Source organism: Electrophorus electricus, chromosome 6, assembly GCF_013358815.1.
Source record: "Electrophorus electricus isolate fEleEle1 chromosome 6, fEleEle1.pri, whole genome shotgun sequence".
NCBI classification, from domain to species: domain Eukaryota; kingdom Metazoa; phylum Chordata; class Actinopteri; order Gymnotiformes; family Gymnotidae; genus Electrophorus; species Electrophorus electricus.
Genome location: NC_049540.1, coordinates 13,760,435 through 13,784,839, shown reverse-complemented (window position 1 = coordinate 13,784,839; position 24,405 = coordinate 13,760,435). Strand labels below are relative to the sequence as shown.

The window sequence follows — 24,405 nt, the reverse complement described above, 5'->3', positions numbered from 1 at the left end:
ACAAAGAATTGAAATTCCAGTGACTAAGCTAATGCGCCTTGGCATTGTAATTAAATACAAGACTGTTTGTCTGGAAAATGGGTCTTTCTTTGTGTTTATCTAGCTATCTGGCAATGCAGAGAGCCGGTAGAATGGAGCACTGCTCTTTTCGTGCTCCAAGAAATCAGTGAATGCTCTTAACATTACATTATGTTGTATTGGACAAATCATCAATGTCTAGAACTAATACACCAAACTACACACTTTAAGGACAATCATGGACATAATTGGACTACACGGACTATTATGTAGATATGATACTATTATTTACATATAATACATAATGATTTAAATAAGTTGTGTGAGTCTGAATTTGTGTTTACCACAAGAGGGCAACGCGTACGAAGAACCGGAAATGTACTTGAACACTGCCTCCTTGTGGTAACATCTCAGCCACTGAAACGTATGTCGTGTGTAGTTATTATTCTAAGGTGCCCATATTTACTGCAGCAAGGCTTAATTTGCGCAATATCCCGTACACTGCACCAAGTCATTCACTGTGTGCCAAATGCACTCTATTTTACTGAACAAAGATACAAAACAATGCTTGTTCATACAAAACGTTTCAAAGCATCAAAACAGTTTACAAATGTACAGGGGGTTCACACAGCTAAATATAAGCTTGAATTCAAAGTTCATAAATGGTTACTGATCCTAGCATCAATTCAGTATAACACGTCAAAACATGAAAAACTCCCAGTAATGAACACATTTCATTTAATCTATAAAAATACATGTGTAACCATTATCTTTGCCTAATTGTTTTAGGTAAGCCATGTCTGCTGCTCAGACACGCATCCAAAATAATGTAAAGGTACAATTCCAAGGGCGGCATTCCAACCTCAACACTGAGCACCTATAAACTCTTCAGGAGAAGGTCCAGGGGCATAAGGAATGTGTGGCCAGGGAGAAAGTTCTTTGAAGATCTTCCAGAATGTGAAGAATCTGTTCTACTTTTACCTTCTAGAGAAGACTAAGGCAGTGATGAACCACATAGTTGACTAAGAGTAGGTGACCAGGACAAGATTTCAGTAAAGATGTGATGTTCCTCCATAGCCAAGCATAAAAGTGTTGAGTATTGCCTTGTACAAACTACTTTATGCGGTTTCTGTTTTAAACCAAGAGAAAGGAAAGGTATAGCTATGATGAGTAGCCCTGGTGCTTCACGTTGTTGGTCACTGACATTCTAGCCTTCTTGGTCAAGCAGTCGTTGCCTTGTCACCATTACAATTTCATCCATGGTCTCCGGTTTCAAGATGTCCTTGATCTACAAAAAGGACAGAAAGATACTAGGATACTTAGGATGCAGACAAGGACGCATTATTCTCTACATGGCTACATGGCGCTTTTTTTTTAAGAAGATTCAAGCAGATCATCAGATTATCTGAAACTGAAAGCCACTAGTAGTATAGTCAGAGGGTACCTGGTATAAGAGGGAGGATTCATAGCAATAAAGCACACTGGTGTCATAGAGTAGCACTTTGTGAGCTGCCAGGGCCAATAAGCAATTCCTCAGCCTAGAAATGACCTCTCGATCTGATAGAGGAACAAGCTGAACCAAAACAAGAAAAATCATCACTGGAAAGTCTGTGCCAAAATGCACACTGCAATACAAGCTGAAATGTTAACACATTGACTCAGTACAGCCATGCTTTTGTGTCTGATATTTTCCTCACCTCCAGGCTTGTGTAGTACCCTCCTTCCTCTTCATCTTGCTGCCCTGGTGTAGGGTACAGCCAAAGGAAGCCATTGTTGCCAAGAATTATGGAAGCCCCACATGGCAGATTGTGGAAATGGGTTTTTTGACGTTTCACAAGAGAGGGTGACACTTGCACCAATACACCCTGTCCAAGCTATGAGAAAAACAAATACAAAGAAAAATAAATCTATTTTGTTCATGCGATGCTCATTTAGGTTGATTTAATGCTGAGGATTGGGAAAAGACCCTTGAATACCAGACATGGAAAGTATTGTATTCTGCATGTTCTATACCGAGTCCTGATTGTCTGTCAAGCTAAATGGAAACCATAAGGTGTTGTTCATACCTTGCCATACTTCAAGCTGCGTGTGTGAAGGGAGAGCGCACCATCTGAAAATACAGACTGTACCTCTGCCTTTAATAAGTCAAGGAAATCCTTACACAATAAGGAGCAATATGCTAACAGTGAAACTGGGAATTGAAGCAGATTCACATAAGGACAACTCAGTATCTATCAGGATACACTTATCAGGTCTCCCTCTTGAAGATAGTCTCTCATGGTAAGCTCATCCTCAGCAGATCGCCTCCTCTGACACAAGATTAAAGGTTACAACTGTGGAGTATTACAGCTCAAAACGCTTAGTAACCTCTGAGCTAGAACAAGATGGCTTATTAAAACTATAATCGATTTTACAGTTCTGCCATGTTCCACCAGACTTAGCCACCTGTGGAGTCCCTGCCCACCCCCACCCGGATTTATATTCCCCTCAAAGAAACTATTGCTAAAATAAGATAAAGCTGAAGTGTATTTAAATACATCCCTTACAGCAGCTTTAATATGATGCAGGATGCTTCTGCTTACCAACTCTCCTCCTGGAAGGTTGACTGAGGACAGAAGCAATACAGAATCCAATCGAGAATTGGTCTCCACTTTCCAACGTTTCTGCTGCACCTACATCACAGGGGGATTCTTATCAAGGTGTGGTGCCTCCAACATAGTAAATATTTATTTTATCAAAAACCCATTTCACCAACCTCTGTGATCCTACCAACTATCACATCACCAACTTCACCATTATACCTGAAAAGAAAAAAAATAGTAAAGGAAACAGCTCTAAAGTCTAACTTACTTTTTTTCAAATAACATGGGGTGGCGAGATTGCCCACCTTGTTTTTAGCGGTCTCACACAGATTAGCTTGTTGACTCGTTCAACCTCCCCAGCCACTGAAGCTGTTAGCTTCTCGTCATCCATATAGGTTCCGTGACCCCTGCAAAACGAAATAACAAAACGTTGTGGTAAATGATTTAACAGAGTTTGTGACACGTTCAAAGGCGGCAGGTAGAATAGATAAAAGAAACGAGAGGAAAACCTAGTTACAATGGAAGAGACCCTCATAACATAGGTTTTATTTCGTTTTTTGTTTTTGTTTTTTTACTTTTTTTTATTTAAGTACTACTTGATAATGGTTATGCTCAGCAAACAAACAGACAAATATAAATACCAGTCGGCTAACAGGCTAACAATGATGATCATTGCCTCTTGACAGTCGGCGAATGCAGGTAATACATAATTACCTCATGAACCCTGTGTCGGATGTGATTACATCTCCAGGAACAACCAAATGTTTACCATCCGCATTAGAATTAGAACCTGCCAGAGATATTTGTTTCCGGACGGTAGGTAATCTCATGTCCACAGCCATGCTTGCTTACCCCCTGTGAATTTTTTTCAAGTTCGAGTTCTTCTTCGTTGATATACTGACATCTATTTGATATTACTGCCACCTGCTGTTTTCTTTTTCGTTCAGTCGCTTGACTTGATGCAGCCTTTACTTGTAGTTTTTCACTCGAAACATCTGCACCTCCAGTTTAGCTTGTTTTGGTCCTTTCACACACGATGTCCCCCAGTTTAGCTTTAATCAATGCATCTATCTCCTCACGTGCCTTTGTCTAATGCATGTGGTCACATTTACATTTACATTTACGGCATTTAGGTGTGGTCACTCCTGTAAAGGCAGCTGTGTGCCTAAAAACATCTAGCCTACCTGTTGTAATCACAACTTCTTGTTACTGCGTTTTTCATGTTTCTGAATGTAACTGTGACAACAAAGCCAGCAAATATGAATGCAATTATATGAATATTGCATACTTCACTTCGAAACTTGCCCCTGGTGAAGTATGAATTACGTAATTCTGTTTTTTGAACTTCAGACAAAAATGATTTAACTTTTTGTGACACACGTCTGTTGTATACATTGAAGCAATATATCATTTACTGAAATGTAAAATGTATTCGTCTGAATTTACAATTAATTAAACTTTTCGTTGTGTTTTATTTTGTACCATATGACGTGGTGATGCAGTAAGGTTTCCACTACGGTATGATATCGGTTGGGAATGATTAATTTTCACAGATACTGATGTTCGTTTTATCTGGCCATCACCTTTGGCCATAACCTGAAAAGCTGCCTTAAGCCACAAGAAGTACTGACTATGGGGATCAGCTACAGTCCAGTTCTGTAAGATAGCAGAGGCGACGGCAAATTCTGTAAATGCAGTCACGTTTGATTAGCGGGATACTTAGTTATATGAAACGTAGGCAGTTAATTATACAGTAGGCTACTGTAGTACTGTATGGTGCACATAGGCATGCTAGACGCTGACATTTATCCTATGTAAAAGATAAATAAACAATAACAAAAACAACAACAAAAACAAACAAACAAAAACCTTATTAAAAGTAATCTATAGCACGTGAAAGGTTTATATACCCGATTTTTTATTCGGATTTTTCTGCTTGTAATTGATTGCCTGGTCTCCGGGGGTGTGACGGAAGATCATTGGACAAGGTTCGTGAAGTGTGACGTAGATTATTTGACGTTGAAAATTGGGCAAAGAGTCAATACGCGTATAACGAAACCCTCCGAGTTATGCAGTCGGCCAGCATGGAAACTAAAGCCAATTCGAACATGTCATCGCCAAAGGCGACAGACTTCGGCACAGCCCTTTGCATTATAACCGGGGCCTCAAAAGGTTTGGGTCGGAGCTTGGCTAGAGAAATAGCGGGGCTCTTAAAACCTGGGTCAGTGCTCCTACTTGTTGCAAGATCTGGAGATAAGCTTCAGCAACTGCAGGCGGATTTGGTCTCGTCCGAAGCTGGCACAGCCGGCTTGCAAATTCGCTGTGTGGTGGCAGACCTGAGCCACAAAGAAGGAGTGGAGAGCGTTGTACGACAGGCCAAAGAGACCTCATGCTCTGGGATCGACCGTCTACTCCTTTTCAACAACGCAGGTGACCAATTTAAATGTCAAGTACAATGTTCAGAGAATGTAGACGAGTTCTGTGGTAATCTACTTAACGCTAGCTGTCTTAACGTTAGCTGTGTTTTAGGCCAGTTTCAAATTATTGGTTGAGTGTAGCCCATTTATTTACGTTATATACTTTAAATCGTCATAATATTATAATTTATGGCTATAATTAGAGAAAACACAAATATTATTGACGTAAAGAGTCGGTTAGGCCATTCCATTACCATGTAAACAAATAGGTTAAGTTAGCTAATGTATCTTTTAAATCGTCTACATTTGACATCATTCAGCTTCACTTGGCGATGTATCTCGGTACGCACGAAGTTTCACGAACATGGACGACGTGGATTCCTATTTGTCATTCAACGTGAGCTCGGCTTTGTGTTTGACTGCGGGGATACTCGGGGCCTTTCCACATCGCATCGGCATACGGCGCTGCATAGTCAACATCAGTTCGTTATGTGCTGTAAAGCCATTTTCCTCCTGGGTCCTATACTGCAGTGGGAAAGCTGCGCGCGATATGATATTCCGGGTCTTGGCTGAGGAAGAGCCGGACCTCAGGGTTCTAAACTACGCACCAGGTAAAGATAGAAAACACCTGACACTGACACAGTACGTCTATAAAAAATCAGTATTTGCAATGAAATGAGGTGACCAGAATCGGATATTTGACTCTTAAAGCAAGGACGTTCATAGTGGACGCTGTTTAGTTCTAACTTGTATATAATAAAATAAATGTAAAAACAAAACAAAACAACAAACAAACAAACAAACAAAAAAACTCCGTGTTAATCACGAGTCATAGTGTTCATCACATAGGCCTATCTTCTGTGCAGTAGGTCTGAACAGTAGGTCCAGCAGTGCCTTGGTTTACATTAATCTCATATTTTCCAGGCCCTCTAGACACAGATATGCTTCTGCAGGCCAGGACATTCACGGCTGATGCCACTGTGAAGGAGTCTATCTCAGCTATGCATTCTGAAGGCCATGTGCTCACCTGCGAGGAGTCTGCTGGCAAACTGTTGAAGGTCTTGCTGGAGGACAACTACCCCTCTGGAGCCCATCTAGATGTTTATGATGTGTGAGTAACAGAAAAGCATAAATACTGATAGCAGAAATTGTCAGTTCTAGTATAGTTTAGTTTACTGATGCTAGTACAATTTAGTTCATTGGTGCTAATACAGTTTAGTTAATTGATATCAGCGATACTGATACCTTTTTGTTGTGTCCATTTCAACTCATGGCTATTTTGAAGTGGAATAGTTCATCAGTGTGATGACACTGACCAGGTGGAACATCATAGTCTTTTTATATATATATATATATATGATGTAGGAATAAACAAAGAGTCAATACTGTGATGTAGTATTGGTCTCATATCAGTGAAAAGATTACAGCAGTGCATCTCTAGTATTCATGAAGTTTAACTTTTATATTCAAAATTATGTAATTGGCTTAATTGTATATGTATAATTTAACCTTATCTGAATTCCACTGAAGTTCACTTCATTGTCTCTTCTATTTTTATGTTACAAGAGCATTACCAATTACCAACTGGAGCACTTTGAAAATTGTACCTTAATTTAATGCCTTATAAATGTTGTCACTGATGTTCTTAAATCAGTGGATGTATTTTGCACAGCATCAACTAAGTAAAATAATTGTGAGGCCTAATATTTCATCTAGAAATGTTGCATATTACAAGCCAGCAGATTTTTAAACATTATTTTACATATATGTTACTGATAATCATGAGCCTTATTCTTATTATTTTGCATTGCTTTTAAATTATTGCCGAAAGGCCAGCAGTCATTCTATGAGCTGTATCTTCTTTATATCAGCAATAGGCTGCCATACCAAATAAATAGCAGCAGTTATTTGGTCAAAAACAGATCAATCAACAGTGACGCCAGTAAGAGCCATCTTCCACAGTAAACAATGCTCTGGTGCAGCTGACTTCTAAATGCAATGCAAGTGAAAAGACACATGGGTTATAATCTACATATAATGGAATAAAAAATAGATATGGCAGTTTGATGGGCATGGCTTTAGGTTATATGGGATGTATATTAGACACTGAGAGTATAATAAAATGTGGGCCAAACAGTTCATTCCAGGTACGAGGTTACAAGTTTCTTATCCCTAGATGATTGTATGTAGATTTCATACTGTTGTTGTAGGCTAACCACTACGGTATTACTTTTATGGAGTTTTAATGTCAGGCTTTGTTTCAAATCTGTTAATGTAATCTTATATAGATGGCATATAATTGAAGTTATTATATGTATTTGTAGTTAATATAATTGTAACTAGTTTTTAAATGGTTCTTCATGTACTGTATCCCAATTATATTTTTATTCAAACTATCCTCCAGAATAAAGATTTATTGTTTATCCATCACTTTCATTGTAACTGAAATTAATGTTTATAAATGACACTGACATCTCAAGGAAAATGCTGTTTGAAAATATTGTTTCTGGTGTTAGAATCACAGTGTTTTATTTTCAGGCCATGGTCCCCATCCTTCTCAATTCAATAATTACTTATTTACTTCCATTCCCCTTAGAAATGAAATGGACATAAGCTTTCATTTACCAATACATACACTGCTCAAAACAATTAAGGGATGCTCCTGATGACAGTGGATCACCTCCTGGACCTGGATCAGTGAGCTCATGAACAGTCTGTGGTGCTACCTGATGGCATTGGGTGCACTGATATATGATGTCCCAGAGGTTCTCAGTTGGATTCATGGCTGAGGAAGGTGAGGGGCAGTCAATGGCGTCAGTGCCTTCATCATCCTGTAACTGCCTACACACTCCAGCCACATGAGGCCAGACTTGCTGTTAGAATTTCATCCTGGTATCTAACAGCAGTATTGTTAGCTATTATGTGGAGGTTTGTGCGATCCTCCAAGGATATGCCTCCCCAGACCATCACCGACCCACCGCCAAACTGGTCATGCTGGTTGATGTTGCAGGCAGCAATGTTCACCATTGCGTCTTTCACATGTGTCACATGTGCTCAGCGTGAACCTGGTCTCATCTGTGAAGAGAATGGGGTGCCTGTGGCAGACCTGTCAATTCTGGTGTTCCCTGGTGAATGCCAGTTAAGCTGCATGGTGCTGGGCTGTGAGCACAGGTCCCACTAGAGGATGTCAGGCTCTCAGGCCACCCTCAAGGAGTCTGTTTCTCAGAGCTTGGTTAGAAACATGCACACGAGTACCTTGGAAGTAATTTTGTAAGGCTCTGGCAGTGCTACTCCTGTTCCTCATCACACAAAGGAGTAGATACTGGTCCTGCTGCTGGGTTGATGCCGTTCTATGGCTCTGTCCAGCTCTCCTTGTGTAATGGCCCGTGCCCTGTTGTCTTCTCAGTGCTCTTGAGACTTTGCTGGGAGACACAGCAAACCTTGCAAAGCACACATGGATCCATCCTGGAGGAGATGGACTAGCTGTGCAACCTGAATGGGCTGCAGGTATCGCCTCATGTTACCAGTAGTGACAAGGAAACTAGCGAAATGCAAAAATGCAGTAGTGTAGAGAAGAACTGCTCAGGAGGGATAAGAAGAGAGTAGTTGTCTGTGGACAATGCCTGCAAAACCATTCGCTTTTGGGGGTTTTCTTGCTGTTGCCACACCAGTGCATCTGTTGTCACTTTCATTTGCACCAAAACTGGTGCAATTGATTCACAATTGCTTAAGCTTGCTAACTGGACAGACTGATGTCTTTGAAGTTTTATTGACTGGCTGTTACATTGTGATGATTTAATTTATTCCCTTAACTTTTCCCTTATTTTTTTTTGAGGAAAAAATTATTCCTTTAATTTCTTGAGCAGTGTGTTAGTAACCAAGGTCTATCTCTTTACTTTGAAATATTCTTCAAAGGGCTACATAGATTTCACATGTGTTAAGTTAAAACCAATGCAATTTAAGCTTTTTCTAGAGTTAAAAGGAAATGCTCAAACATTTCTTTGATTTTTATTACAGTTTTAGCATTCTGTGGTAGTTGTATACAAACTTCATCTTATAGTGCCAGCACCTCCAAAATAGGCCAGGATACATTAGAGTTTCAGAGTGTTTCTTAAATGATATATTAAACTAATTTCAAACAACTTGGTGCATAATGGACTATTCAGTATTAAAATGACAGTAACGCTTATGAACGTATCATACAGTCAAAGTTTATATATGGTAAAAAAAAAAAAACAACAAAAAAAACCAACTACATAATGAAATCAACATAAAAGGTTTATTAAATTAAGTAGGAGTTGGATTTTATTGTGGTGATTCATGAAACTCTGAAGTAGAAAACTTTCCTACAGCGGCCACAAGTTACTTTCTGTACCGCATGTGTTGGAGTTCACACTGAGACACTTCAGATACGTTTTGTTGTCTTGCCTGTGACCACAGACTACAGATATTGCAAGATGTCGCACCTCTTTGATCAGCCCCAGTCTTTCTGAGCCTCTGGATAGCATCTGGTCAAACATGAGACAAACACACCTTCTTCCCACACTTCTACTGTAAACATTTTTGTTTCAGTGAGCTTATGGAAACATTTACGACTGTTTCCAAAAATTAAACACTAATGGACTCTATTAGGTGGTGACACGGAAATTAAATAGGTGCCTTTATTCTTAATCCAAGAGTAAAAGAATCCAGAATTATGATCAAACGAGAATGTAATCGGAGAATCCAAATTATAAAGAATCAACAGTCCAAGTCAAAAAACCAGAAGCACATACACAAACAATCCAGGCAGAATATCCAAAAAAGGGGGCAAACAAAAATACAATATCAGAAAAACAAAGTCAAGGTACGGCACACAATAATCCAATCAAGAAATAACACTCGGTATGCTTTCAGAAAACGTACGGCAATACTTCTCAGTGAGTGGTTGTTCTCAACAGTCTTATATACACCGATACTAATGATGTATAGGTGAGTTCAATACTCCGGTGTTGCTGATCTGATTAAGCGACTCTGATTGGTGGAGCTGTTGCCAGGGAGAAGAACGGGTTGCTGGGTGCTGTAGTCTGCTAAGGGATCTGATGTTATGACGGACTCCATGAATAAAGCTACATAAATATAAACACCATCATGATTCCCAAAACTCATTCTATAAGTCAAAGCACACAGGACATTACTATCACAGAGGCCTAAAGATGATTCACGTGTTTCATGCTTCAAGTGGACAGAATTATAAAATACTTAATCTTTTCAGTGCAATTTTTCCAGAAGCCTTTGGCTTTTTCATGACGAAGACCTAATATATTACCCTTGGCAAACAACTCTGAAGTTTTCAATTTAAAGAATTCTTCAATATGATATTTATTTATTAACCATCTATAACTAACTGATTCGTCAATTCTGCCAACATGTTGAAATAAACATATATCTCTTTTCCTACAACCTGTCAAGATACTGAATACACTGTATAATCAAATAATCAAACATTTACAGAAAGTGGTTAGGTTAGCAGCCACAGTTTGGGAAATGAGAATCCCTCATCTGTCAACCCCTTTTACGTCTCCCCTGTGACAGGCAGACACAGCTGCCAGATAAAAATACTCTCAGGGCTGGGTCTAACTTCTCCCAAAGAAGGGTGGGACATGCACTCATGCACTCCTCCAAACTCTACTGTGCATCCATCCTTCCTCTCCCTGAACACTCCCTCTATCTTCAACCTCCAGTACCCCCTTCCTGGGGTACATGGTACAGTTCTGCAATAATGGGGTGAGTCTATTTTGGACTGGCAGGGGGGGAGGAGTAATGGATAGGTAAGTTCTATGGAAAGTCAGTGTGCACTGTGTGCAGTTTCTCCTTCAGCGACAGCAGCAGCCAGCAGCCTTCCTTCCTTTCTCCCTGAGATGACCCTGGAGAAAACGGACGCTGTGGAGGTGTTCGCGGCTGGAGAGAAAGGCCGCGGTCTTCGGACCACCAAGGAGATGCTGGCTGGTGAAGTGGTCTTCTCAGAGGCCGGCTTTGCTGCTGTGGTCTTTGACAGGTGGGCACACTGTTTTTGGACTGAGCACTTCTATTATCGGGAATGGCCAATAGTGTAAGGTGGACAATCTAAAGATTTGCCTTCCCTTGGGTTAAGGCAGGTTTATCATGCATTTTGAGTGTGATAGGATCAAATTTTGAACTGAAGGGAAGGAAGTTGATTGAGAGCCATGGTATAGGAATGGGTCTAAACAGCATGGCATTGAAGAAGAATGCAGTTATTGTAGTTGTACCCATTTTAATTCATATTGGAGTGTATCCAATTTCTTGAAGAGGCTGTTTTGATCATGATTTATGTACACCAAGACATCCACTCTCTGTACTAGAGGCCTTGAATACACAAGACAAATCTTTCTCAGCAGGGAAGTTGTTGTGGTATCCTAAAATCCCGTCTATTAGAGGGCAAATAGCAGTGAGCACTTTGGTGTTATGCATGTTAGCACTTAATATTAAAATTCTAGCACTGTAACAACTTGCAACTACAATGATTCTTAATCACTTGTTATTACAACGTAGTACTCACTCATTTCCATGTGTTATACTGTAATTGACTATAAGGATTAAAGATTTCAGGACACATTTCTGACCACACGATACCCTAGCTGGCAACCATTACAGGTATGTAGACTAGCAAGTGCTGTACATAGCCTTTGGTTTAAATTAATGCTAGTGTCAGGCAGCAGGAAACGACTGGAGAGCATCAGAACAGATTCATGGCACAGGAAGATGCAGTCACTGCTCTTGTAGTCTGTGAATGACAGATCAGACTAAATAAGTTGCCTGGCTGCAGTGAAAGTCTAGCTGGCTATAGGCAGGGATTTTTAGGCTGAAACGTAAATAAACAGCATAAGATGCTCCAATCAGGCAACTTGTAGTGTTGCCTGTTTCAGTAGGTGCTTGACAAGAACTGGGTTTTTTTTTTGTTCTTCTGTTGCAGCATTGAGTCTGATTTTAATTAAGACCTGTGATAAATTAAGATAGATTAGTACTAGACATAGGCAGCAAAACAACGCTCTGGTTTTGCGTTCTTGTATTAGTTGGATTTGTTAAACTGGTAACAGGTGAGTCTGTCTAAAAAACAGCAGGAAAGTATTTAAACTGAAATGATCAAGTGAATTTGTGATGTGAATTCAAGTCTAACTATATCTGCTCAGGGACACACAATTGTTTATGGAGTGCTGGCCACCACCAGTTTTGTGATTTCCATCACACCAGATTCAACTTAACAGACCAAGTTGTACATCCCTGCTCTAACACTGGTCTTCTTTAGGTACTGTAAAAGGTTAATAGCAGCGAAAGAGTGAGAGAGATTCCATTCTCATGTGACTGGATTACCATTTCACCTCCATAAAAAGTACGGAAGGTTTGCCTAGTAGGCAGCTTCTGCAGTACAGAAGCTAACTCACAGAGCTCTCAACTTAAAGAATCTGTAAACAGAAACACTGTTTTCCATTATGGCTGAATGAAATTATAGAATACATAACTGCAGCATTGGAACTGGGTAGGGATTTTAAAGAGAAGGAATGAAATAGAGGTAGATAGAGAGCAAGCCAGAAAGAATGAGGGAGTGAGGGCATGCACTGAATGTCGTCATGGTACTGTATCCTCTGAAAATATGATATTACATAACTGGCTCTGGGCAATGTGTAAGGGTTGGCGCCAGGCCGAGGCCCCTTCCGGCCACCAGAGGGAGGCCTCGAGTCAACCACACCACTAATCAGGCTTAACACCCAACAGTTGGACTAGACCTTATATAAGCCCAGTGAACCAGTCATTCAGTGCTGGGTCTTTGCCAAAGTTCTGAGCCAAGCTCCTAGCCGGTAACTTAAGGTATTGAGGTCTGTGAGCTCTCGTGCTACACCTCACTTCTGTGCTGCGAGGGTGTCCGTGTTTTCACACGTCCCCTCCTCTCTCCAGTTTTCCCTCTTGAGTCTGTCTCTCCAGAGGCTTCCCTTAGCCATTCAAATTTCTCCCTGTTTTCTGGTTTTTCTGGTTTTGTTTGGGAAGTTTTAGTTTGAGTTTTCCCCAGTGCGTTGGGGTTGCCGTTTCTTCATCTGGTGTCCTTTGTTCTCCCTTTTTTCCACGCTCGGCGTAGTGTTTAGTTTTTTCTTTAGTTTTACCTGACCCAAGCTCTAACTGTTTGTCCCACGGGCCCACCATTGTTAGAGCGTGGTTGCTCACCCAGTAGTGTCACGGTATGGCCCCTCCTCCTTCAAATGTGTGTCCGTGCGTGTGTGTCTGTCCGTGTCCGTATTGCCACGCCCTCTTGTCTTGTGCACCTGATCCTTGTTGTGTGTAATTGTCATAAGTGTATATAAGTCTCATGTAGTATCGTTGAAGTTGTTGTTGTTTGACCCATGTAGTGTGTTTGTGTGCATGTTGAGTCGTGCTTGTTATTAAAAGGGCAGTGGTAGCTCAGTGGTTAAAGTACTTGACTTATAATTGGAAGGTTGCTGGTCCAAGCCCCACCACTGCCAAGTTGCCACTGTTGGGCCCCTGAGCAAGACCCTCAATTGCTCAACTCGTACTCACTCATTAATTGTAAGTCGCTTTGGATAAAAGCGTCAGCTAAATGTAAAATGTATGTTCTGTTTAACGTGCCTTGTCCCCACATCCTCCTTAACCCGTTAAGCATCACAGAAACACCGACCAGGCATGAAGAAGGGGAGGAAAGGAAGTCAACGCCCTCCCACAGCACGTGCACCGACGCGCCTGTGTTCTTGGGCACCCTCCTGACTGCAGGTGCAGAAGCAGGGGAGTCATACAGAACCCCAGGGGACAACCGGGACTGGTATAATGATTTCCAGTCCTTGGACTGGAAATCATTATAGGGTCCACAGAGTCCTTGGAGTCGGACTCTGTGGACCCCTACGTTCCACCAGTAAGACCTTCCCTCATCCTGGCCTCGCTTCATGAAGCTACCGGGAGGGAGGAACCCGCTGATTGATTTTTGGGGGGCCCTGTGTATGGTCTGGGATCAGATGGTGCAGGGTCCTACAGAGAACAGCCAGACCAAGAGGACTGGTACTCGGAGATGGACTCTGCTGGGTCCTACGACCCCTACCTGGACGATCATAGGGGAGACACAGATTACGGAGAGACAGAGGAGTGCAGCAACATCAGTCTGCAGTCGGATAGGGGTTACGATTGTGAGGAGGAAGCTCCAATGGAGGTAGAAGAGTACCCTCATAGGGATCTTCCCTCCCACAGCGACGCCAAAAGCTCAAAGAGCAAGGAGCCTGCACCGCCCAGGGCACTTCGCCCAGGTGTGAGCAGGCTAACGTGGGTGGCTAGCAGGGAGGCACTGTTGTCAGATACACTCCCCCACCTGAGGCGAAGCGCTCCAGAGCGTATGCACCTATGCCGAAGCCTCATGCAGGCAAAAAGGCAGTCGCCGCTACTTAGGCTGGCAAGGGACACTTCCCGCCAGGCTGGTCAGTCTTTGACCCAGCCGAAGACTGGGGGACTGGCTGGAGTTCCTTCCCCGGGCTATTGAATATGTGTGGTGTTGTTCATGTGCCTGTCCCTATTACGCAAAATGTACCGGTCACTTTGTTCCCCTTTGTGTCTGTGCCCGTGCCCGTTAATGTGTGCATCCCTGCGTCTGTCATCGTCTTGGTCCCTGTCCTTCCCCCCACTACCCGGCTCGCACTGGCCCGTGGCAGGTTGTCTGGTCCTCCGATGTCGCCTTTTGGCGTTGGTCTTGGGGCCGCAGCCTGCTAGGCTGGCGCACGAGGAGTCGCTCCCTTGAGGGGGGGGCTCTGTCATGGTACGGCCCCTCCCCCATCAAATGTGCGCGTCTGTGTGCGTGCGTGTCCATATTGCCACGCCCTCTTGTGTTGGGCACCTGATCCTTGTTGTGTGTAATTGTCATGACTGTATATAGGTCTCATGTCGTATCATGAAGGTTGTCAGGGTGTGTGTGTGTGTGTGTGTGTGTGTGTGTGGTCGTGCTTGTCATTAAAACGTATGTTTTGTTTAACGTGCATCGTCCCCGCACCATCCTTAACACGTTAAACGTCCCAGTAGGCTGTTGGTATCATCACCCAGCTGACCTGGGTTTGAGACCACCTTACACAATATTTCTTGGGTTTGTAGGATTACACTGATGGAATATAAATAGTTCCCTGCTAATTTGCACATCTCCCTGCTAATTTGCCTGAAAAACATCATTATAGAGCCAAATGAATGTTTATCTTACGAATGTCATGACTGCCAGAAATGAATTCAAATTCACAAAAGCATGAGAATGCTTTATCCTCTGCACCAGCAGTCATGAAAACTGAACATTTCCCAGGATGAAAACACTAGGACACTGGGACAAGGTCAGAGTTCAATATCGCTCTTTTAAGAGAGGGAATGCCTATTGGGTCTGCATGGTGTTGGTGATGTCTTTGAGGGGAGAGAGTACACAAAGGGAACAGAAAGCCACTCAAACAAGCAGACATATTTATTTAAGGCTGACAGGTGTTTACAGACAAAGGCTCTAAATAAAAAAGTGAGAGGAATTGGAAGATTATCTGAATAGGTGAAGAAATTGTGTTTATTAGTGTGGTTAAACTTTGTGCAATAAAAATATTCCATTTCATTATTCTTTGTTTTATTTTTTGTTATATCTTAATTTCTTAACCCTAATGTAACGTGGAGCAAACATGAGACAGATGCAAACACTGAGAAGAACACAAATTATTAAGGGCAAATCCAGAATCGGAGTCAACAGAATGGTTCAGAGTTGAGCAGATCCACAAGAATTAACAGACACAAGGAAGAAAATAAAACGGGGCGAACAAAGACAGAGCACAAGGCGAGGAACACGAAAAAACAATCAGGCAAAGGAAACGCAAGCTTGGCAGAAACAGTATAACAGGACCAGACATCAAACAACAATGAGCAGTCAAATGCTGCTCACTAATGAGAACTAAACAAGACACAAGACACAAAACAGGAAACCATAGAAACCAGGACACTAGGGAGGGCCCATCCCCGACACCTACCCCTAAGCCATTCTATTTTGCTAACCCTTTTATAAAGCACTTTGTAAACCTTGATTTGAAAAGTGTTATAAATTAAAGCTTATTATTAAAATAAATCATTCATTTAATTTTAAACACAAATACAATTTTGAGAAAAGGTTTGCAAACTGTGGAAATTCTGTACAAATGGCTGCTGAAATGTGATCCTGCTCTCAGTTAAGTCATAATCAGACAACAATATTTTAAAGTATGTTACAGCAATGTAAAATATTTTTATTTGTTATAATGATTTAGATGAATATCAGTTCACATGAGACATTGTCATGCAAAAATATAGATATGTAGTAAGATAGATATATAAATCTATTTCATACAGCTGTAGTCCACAAAGTGGCTCTTCTGTCTGTTCATTTGAACGATGTTTGCTTCACTCATTTTCCACAAAAACCCAACACTTCAAATTCAAATAGGCAGCTCTGACCACAGCCTTTCCCTTTCTTGACTACTTGACCCGTTACCATCTTTCCTGCAGTCTGTCCATGCAGGTGTGTCACAGCTGCTTCTGCAGACAAGCCAACCTGCACCGCTGCGCTCAGTGCATGTTTGCCTGCTACTGCGACCGTACCTGCCAGGGTGCCGCCTGGGAGGAACACAAGCAGGAGTGTGCTGCCATCAAGCGGCTTGGAAAGGCGCCCAATGAGAACACGCGGTGGGTGGGAATGGCCCTCATGTTCACTCGATGATGTGCATAAACATCTCTGGAATTTATAAAATAAACTGGAGTGAATCCACTTGGATGGAAAGCTAGTAATGGATTTCTGCTCCAAAGATTTGGAAACTACTTACTTATATTTCACAGGCATATTGTTTTGCATTTTTACTACGGCAAAATGAATAGTTTCCCTATCCAAGAGCTGATGATCTTGAGGTCCAATATCATTCTGTGAACTCTCATGCCCTGGAAATGGAATGCTGATGTAACTTTAGAAGAGATCTATCCTGTGGTTCAAAATAGAATTTAAATTATACATGTACATATATAAGCAATACTGAGTGTTGCAGCAGCTGCTTAGGTAACTGAGGAATTACAAAGCATTCATCAGCTTTGTAAAACCTTTCTTATCATTTGAATTCTTCATTTACTCACATTTCCATTTTCAAGCATCCAGAATACTTATCCATCTTCAGAACAAACTGAGTTTTTTTTAATGTTTTCTTCTTTCTCTTCGTTATGCCCCAGTCTGGTGGCCCGTATCTTATGGCACACACAGAAACACACAGGAAAGGTGTCAGACAATCAGTTGACCACCCTAGACCTCCTGGAGGACCACATCTCTGACATGGCCCCAGAAGACCTAAAAGAACTCAAGGTGGCTGTCCACAACTTCCTGGAATACTGGCCAAGCAACAGCAAGCAGTATGGAGTCGAGTACATCTCACATATCTTTGGTGTGGTAAGCATGCCTTCACTGTCCACCTATAATCTAAACTCTAAACTAACAATTCTAAATAAAAAATGCAGAGAGTACAAAAAAATAAAGCCTCCTACCCAACAATACCCAATAGGCTGGCAAACATACATACAACCAGTTGAAAGAGATCAATACAGCCTTGATCCAAAAGTAAGTGTACTATTATTAATAACCAGATGTGTATGGTATGGAGGCCTATTAGATACATGTAAAAGAGAGGTTTCAACTTTGTCTGTCCTCGTCAGATCAACTGCAATGCGTTCATTCTGAGCGACCAGAGGGGACTTCAGGCAGTGGGAGTGGGCATCTTCCCAAACCTCTGTCTGGTCAACCATGACTGTTGGCCAAACTGCACTGTCATCCTCAACCACGGCAAGTGAGTGGAGGAGCCTCTTCATCGTGTTTCGCAGCGCTTTGTATTCTTGACAGGTCAAGCAATGTGAAACAAATTAACTGTGCAGATTGTTTTAATGGTGTATAAACAAACTGAAATCACTGGAAAGCAATTATCATTACTATTGTTTTTATCACTGAATTTTGTTATAATTCATCTTTCAAATGTATTTCTTATCCTGCTGTTTCTCCTTTACCTTCCCTGTGGTTCTCAGCTACATAGAACATCTACAAGAAAAAGCTATGTTGGGTCTACATAGAAAAGCTACATAGGGTCTTCCTCTGTAGGAATGATGATGATGATGATGATGATGATGATGATAATGTTGAAGGTTGTGGTCGTAACCTAAAGAGAAGTTGATCAGTTGTTTTGATGCAGTGCTCAGTCAAGTTAAGCAAGCTGAATACATTTTGTTGCTTTGCATTTGTCTGTGAACCACCCCCTTACCTTCTCTTGCAGTCAGACAGCTCTGGACACAGCTTTCCACTCACAGAGGAGGTGGGTTAGTGGGCATAAACTAACCTTTAACCTTAACAACTCACATCTGTTCCTGATGGCAAAGGTTCTTCTGGTTCTTCCCCCTAACTGATTATTTAAAATTTTATCCAAAAAATAGAAAATCAGTGTTGATACTTCTAAAGTGAATGGCTAGTGTGTTGCGGAGTATTTTATCAGTCAAACCATGCAAGGGATTCATCAGTTTAGCTTAAAAGGATGTATGTGAGTAGGTAATAAGATAATTAAATGTCCTGCCCTTTTTATTTGACTTTGGACTGTGCATGTGCACGGCAACTACTACTAGTTTGCTTTTACTAAGTCATTGCAAATATTTAGAAATATGTGTATGGATTAACTAGAATCTTCAATGTCTTGTTACATTTGTGAAGCATGGATGTGGCCTGTTAGTAAAACCAAGTTACATCACATTGAACAATGTGAGACAAAATGAAACTCTGAATGAGTTAACTATGTCTAGACCACCATAAAGATTTATTTGTACTTGTCCCCGTACTTCCCTTCAGATTTTGTCCCTAGCATTCTTAAACCACACATCTGAACACAGATACTCATAAAAACATATGAACTAAAAAGCCAAGGACTACGTTAACCAACAGTGGTTGGCGTTAATGTCCACTATTGCTTCTTTCCTAGCTTTCACTTCCTCCTCATCTAACTGACTCACATGAGGAATTTTCCTTTTCATTTGAATACCAGGATTGAGCTGCGGGCCCTGGGAACGATCCTGGAGGGCGAGGAGCTGACGGTCAGCTACGTGGACTTCCTGAACCTGTCCACAGAGCGGAAGCAGCTGTTGAAAAAGCAGTACTATTTTGACTGCGAGTGCGAACACTGCAGCCATGGCATCAAGGATGACCTCATGATGGGCACCCAAGAGATTGGTGGCAAAAAAGTGCGTCCTCGGCCAATAGCGCGTCTGTACTGTGCCCGTTAAAAAGGAATGTTGCGACGGAGGAATTTATATGTGACCTGTACAAAACAACAGTGTCCTGATTCTGCCTGTCAAGTGAGATGAGCAACATCTCACACAGTTGTGACTGCCAAATCTCAGAGAAGGAGTGATGGATTATTGCTAGGCGTGGCTATTAAAGCCTGCGAGGGAAAATGATAAGAATGCCCAGTTGAGTTTCTGACATTAAAAGCACTTTAGTATAGCCAATAATGTAAATGAACTAAGATGATTTACAATGGTATCACTGTATTTAGTTGACAGTTATACTAAGAAATTTTTACAATTTCATTATATAGCAAAAAACTATGTAGTAGTTTTTGAATTATACATATGTATAGTGAAAGGGTAATTATTGTTAAGAATTGACAGTCCAAATGGATGTTACTAAAATTTGACAGCATTTTGATCTGTCACGCTAATTGCATGTCACTGCCTCTACTGCTTCCTCAGCCCTCTGTTGACCTGGTGAAACAGGTGGCAAACTTTAGTCTGCAGGCACTGTCCAAGATAGAGCAAGCCCACACAGAGAGAAACTTTCATGAGGTACACCCTCAGATCAAATATATACCTATGGAAGAATGCTGCTTGGCATCAGAAGAGGTCAAAAGCTGAGCAAGACAAAATGTTGGAATTTAAAGATTTATTCATCTTATAGGCAGCTCATATGTACGGATAAGATACATTTTGGCTGACAAGTTTTTTGTGTTTTTAGTTTAAGGTTTTTGCCACGTGTCTCTGGTACAGGTGGTTCAGATCTGCCGCGAGTGTTTGGAGAAGCAGGAGCTTCTGCTGGCGGATACTCACCTCTATGTGCTGCGTGTGCTCAGGATGATCAGTGAGGTACTCTCCTTCCAGCAGCAGTTCCAGGAGGCTGCGGAATACGCACGCAGGATGGTGGATGGCTACGCGTAAGCATGCCCCTTCACTGTAGGTCTACATGTAAGCCCCTTCACTGTAGGGCTATGCGTAAGCATGCCCCTTCACTGTAGGTCTACATGTAAGCCCCTTCACTGTAGGGCTATGCATAAGCATGCCCCTTCACTGTAGGTCTACATGTAAGCCCCTTCACTGTAGGGCTATGCATAAGCATGCCCCTTCACTGTAGGTCTACGTGTAAGCCCCTTCACTGTAGGTCTACATGTAAGCCCCTTCACTGTAGGGCTATGCGTAAGCATGCCCCTTCACTGTAGGTCTACATGTAAGCCCTTTCACTGTAGGGCTATGCATAAGCATGCCCCTTCACTGTAGGTCTACGTGTAAGCCCCTTCACTGTAGGTCTACATGTAAGCCCCTTCACTGTAGGGCTATGCATAAGCATGCCCCTTCACTGTAGGTCTACATGTAAGCCCCTTCACTGTAGGGCTATGCATAAGCATGCCCCTTCACTGTAGGTCTACATGTAAGCCCCTTCACTGTAGGGCTATGCATAAGCATGCCCCTTCACTGTAGGTCTACGTGTAAGCCCCTTCACTGTAGGTCTACATGTAAGCCCCTTCACTGTAGGGCTATGCATAAGCATGCCCCTTCACTGTAGGTCTATGCGTAAGCATGCCCCTTCACTGTAGGTCTACGTGTAAGCCCCTTCACTGTAGGGCTATGCGTAAGCATGCCCCTTCACTGTAGGTCTACGTGTAAGCCCCTTCACTGTAGGGCTATGCGTAAGCATGCCACTTCACTGTAGGTCTACGTGTAAGCCCCTTCACTGTAGGGCTATGCGTAAGCATGCCCCTTCACTGTAGGTCTACGTGTAAGCCCCTTCACTGTAGGGCTATGCGTAAGCATGCCCCTTCACTGTAGGTCTACATGTAAGCCCCTTCACTGTAGGGCTATGCGTAAGCATGCCCCTTCACTGTAGGTCTACATGTAAGCCCCTTCACTGTAGGGCTTTGCGTAAGCATGCCCCTTCACTGTAGGTCTACATGTAAGCCCCTTCACTGTAGGGCTATGCGTAAGCATGCCCCTTCACTGTAGGTCTACATGTAAGCCCCTTCACTGTAGGGCTATGCGTAAGCATGCCCCTTCACTGTAGGTCTACATGTAAGCCCCTTCACTGTAGGGCTATGCGTAAGCATGCCCCTTCACTGTAGGTCTACATGCAAGCCCCTTCACTGTAGGGCTATGCGTAAGCATGCCCCTTCACTGTAGGTCTACATGCAAGCCCCTTCACTGTAGGGCTATTCGTAAGCATGCCCCTTCACTGTAGGTCTACATGCAAGCCCCTTCACTGTAGGGCTATGCGTAAGCATGCCCCTTCACTGTAGGTCTACATGCAAGCCCCTTCACTGTAGGGCTATGCGTAAGCATGCCCCTTCACTGTAGGTCTACATGCAAGCCCCTTCACTGTAGGTCTATGCGTAAGCATGCCCCTTCACTGTAGGTCTACATGCAAGCCCCTTCACTGTAGGGCTATGCGTAAGCATGCCCCTTCACTGTAGGTCTACATGCAAGCCCCTTCACTGTAGGGCTATGCGTAAGCATGCCCCTTCACTGTAGGTCTACATGCAAGCCCCTTCACTGTAGGGCTATGCGTAAGCATGCCCCTTCACTGTAGGTCTACATGTAAGCCCCTTCACTGTAGGGCTATGCGTAAGCATGCCCCTTCACTGTAGGTCTACATGTAAGCCCCTTCACTGTAGGGCTATGCATAAGCATGCCCCTTCACTGTAGGTCTACATGTAAGCCCCTTCACTGTAGGGCTATGCATAAGCATGCCCCTTCACTGTAGGTCTACATGTAAACCCCTTCACTGTAGGTCTATGCAGTAATCTTTGGAATGGTTAGCTTTGGAATGGGTAGTAAGTAAGTACATTTTATATATAACGCACATGTAAAATAACAGTAGCTGTAGCTGTAAATGTCAACAGTTTAGTTGACCTGAACCTATAAATATGTCAACAAGAACTTTAACAAGTATTTCAAAGTGCAAATGCACAAAAGCATATATTAAGTCTTGTCTTTAAAGTAGTAACTGAGAGAATTCAGTAACTGATAAAATACAGCCATTTTTACTGGTATGTAAACTGCATCTCACAAACACTGATTTTCTTCCTGCCCTCCATCAGGAAGCTCTATCCCCCAAACAATGCCCTTCTGGGCATGGCCACTATGAGGGCAGGTGTGACAAACTGGCATGCTGGTTTGATCGAAGTGGGCCATGGCATGATCTGTAAAGCTTATGCAATCCTCTTGATTACTCATGGACCTCACCACCCAATCACAAAGGATCTAGAGGTAAAACATCAGCATTAAAAATTATTGTTCACGCACATTTTTTTTTTATGTTGAAAATATAACAAAAATTGTTAGATTAGGTTTGTTTTTACAGTTCCATGAATGGAACTTCATGAATATCCCTAATTATGCCAAAGTTTTATCCAAATTAAAGGCACATAAAACGTTTTGAAAATAACTTGCCTGAATTGTGTATCAAAAATGAACTAAAATAGCTAATCACTGGGATGAAATTGGTCTAATTATGTTTATTTGTATTTACTCCATTGGTGAAAACAGATTGATGTGTCTGTCTAGGACAGAATGCTTTGTTTATTACAGTATTATAGGGGTACAGTACACAGTAGTACACACATACCACTGCACTTGTAAAACACAATACCTGTGTCTTTACCTAGCGCATGCGCACTCAGACAGAGATGGAGCTGCACATGTTCAAGCAGAATGAGAAGGTATACCACAGCATGCGAGAGGTGGCCGTCCATAACAAGCCTTCAGCCTCTCAGAGAGGAAAGGTCCAGTGACGAACCAGTGGGGTGTTCACAACAAACACACCTTTGAATGCTTGCTCACTCTTCTTTAGCCACCGTAAATTAAGCAAGTGGTGTAAATTGGACAGAGCAGACCTTTTTTCCGTGGGCCTTATTCTTGCGTATTTTGCCACATTACACAATTGTTTGCATCAGATGAGTTTGGTATTTCTGTCACACTGGAGTTGAAAGCCCTCAGCGCAGTAATTAATGGAGTCTGTGTTAAATTAAATTACCTGCTTTATTGCTGAAAGTGGAACAAAACCAATGTTTAATGTTTGGAAATTACTCTGACATGGAACATTTTTGTGTAAATAAACATGAAATTGCCCAGTGAGAATTATGAATAAAGATGTCTCCTGTTCAATATACTTGTGATTTTAAGACTTATTTTAAGAAACTAAATGTAATTCCTTGTTCTTCACTTTTTGTTGTAAGCTATAATAGTCCTGTAATGAGTGATGTAGGCCTATGTTGAATTAGATTTTGCAGAAAACTGTTTAAATGGCATGCAATGCTAGTTCACAAAAAGCCATATATCATGCTATAATTTTAACATTCATTGACCATGTACAATGTAAAACACAGGGAAGTATAGCACATGTAAGTGTAATAATACTTAATTCAATTTTAACTGTGGTGAAGTGCTTTAGTGATTCATGGTCAAGTCATCCGGTCTGAATGCGCTGCTAAACCCTAACTAACGCTCCCTAAGCAAAGAGTGTGTTTCATATTTTTTTAAAGACCTACAGTGTAGACATTCAATTTTGCTAAATGTTTAAGTATAAAATGTAATTTACTTTATTGAACTAGTTTACTTGTATCATTAATATATATTGTAATATAATTAATAATATATTAAATATATATTACTAATAGTAATTAAATATCTTAATAGTAATATATTAAAATAGCTTAATATGCACTGTGCAAAATGGTTTTCCTATATGTTTCTAAAACATTTATCATAGGATTTGACTGCCAGCTAAAGCAAGGACTATCAGCAGATCAATATTGCAAATGTACAGGGCAAGGGTACTCCACGGCCAAAACATTCCAGTGTGGTGATCCTTTACCAGATCATGTTTGAAAAGACTGTACCATACCTGTTTTTTATAAATAAATAGTGTCCATCACCAGAGTAAGTCTGTACAGTTTGTGTTGTAACATTTTTTTAAATAAATCAATATTAAGTCATTACAGATTTTAAGCAAATGAATATACTGATTTCGTATAGGCTAATATTGGTTATCTGTTTCACAAAATTTTTCTATAATGCAA

General features: G+C 41.6%; 3 protein-coding genes across 6 annotated transcripts; 2 read left to right on the top strand and 1 right to left on the bottom strand.

Annotated features, from left to right (window-relative positions):
• Positions 1–532: 532 nt before the first annotated feature.
• exosc2 (exosome component 2) lies at positions 533–3,487 on the bottom strand. Of its 3 annotated transcripts, none has more exons than XM_027020584.2 (9): positions 3,315–3,487; positions 2,906–3,007; positions 2,774–2,819; positions 2,601–2,684; positions 2,262–2,327; positions 2,085–2,153; positions 1,716–1,892; positions 1,463–1,591; positions 533–1,306 (listed from the first exon to the last, which is right to left on the bottom strand). In XM_027020584.2, exons 1-9 carry the CDS (start codon positions 3,440–3,442, stop codon positions 1,226–1,228), a joined length of 882 nt encoding a protein of 293 aa, XP_026876385.1. In that variant the 5' UTR covers positions 3,443–3,487; the 3' UTR covers positions 533–1,225. The 3 variants fall into 3 exon arrangements, with proteins under 3 accessions (XP_026876385.1, XP_026876384.1, XP_035383202.1); XM_027020583.2 differs by having other exon boundaries at positions 2,601–2,690; positions 3,315–3,482; XM_035527309.1 differs by lacking the exons at positions 2,085–2,153; positions 2,262–2,327 and having other exon boundaries at positions 2,601–2,690.
• Positions 3,488–4,633: 1,146 nt separating this feature from the next.
• Positions 4,634–7,447, top strand: spra (sepiapterin reductase a). The gene is made up of 3 exons (XM_027020582.2): positions 4,634–5,030; positions 5,338–5,628; positions 5,942–7,447. Exons 1-3 carry the CDS (start codon positions 4,670–4,672, stop codon positions 6,130–6,132), a joined length of 843 nt encoding a protein of 280 aa, XP_026876383.2. The 5' UTR covers positions 4,634–4,669; the 3' UTR covers positions 6,133–7,447.
• A 3,258-nt stretch (positions 7,448–10,705) lies between these two features.
• Positions 10,706–23,495, top strand: smyd1a (SET and MYND domain containing 1a). Of its 2 annotated transcripts, XM_027020593.2 has the most exons (10): positions 10,706–11,054; positions 16,559–16,735; positions 17,267–17,480; positions 17,744–17,874; positions 18,352–18,390; positions 19,108–19,303; positions 19,814–19,906; positions 20,108–20,271; positions 22,426–22,594; positions 22,993–23,495. In XM_027020593.2, exons 1-10 carry the CDS (start codon positions 10,837–10,839, stop codon positions 23,116–23,118), a joined length of 1,527 nt encoding a protein of 508 aa, XP_026876394.2. In that variant the 5' UTR covers positions 10,706–10,836; the 3' UTR covers positions 23,119–23,495. The 2 variants fall into 2 exon arrangements, with proteins under 2 accessions (XP_026876394.2, XP_026876395.2); XM_027020594.2 differs by lacking the exon at positions 19,814–19,906.
• Positions 23,496–24,405: the final 910 nt, after the last annotated feature.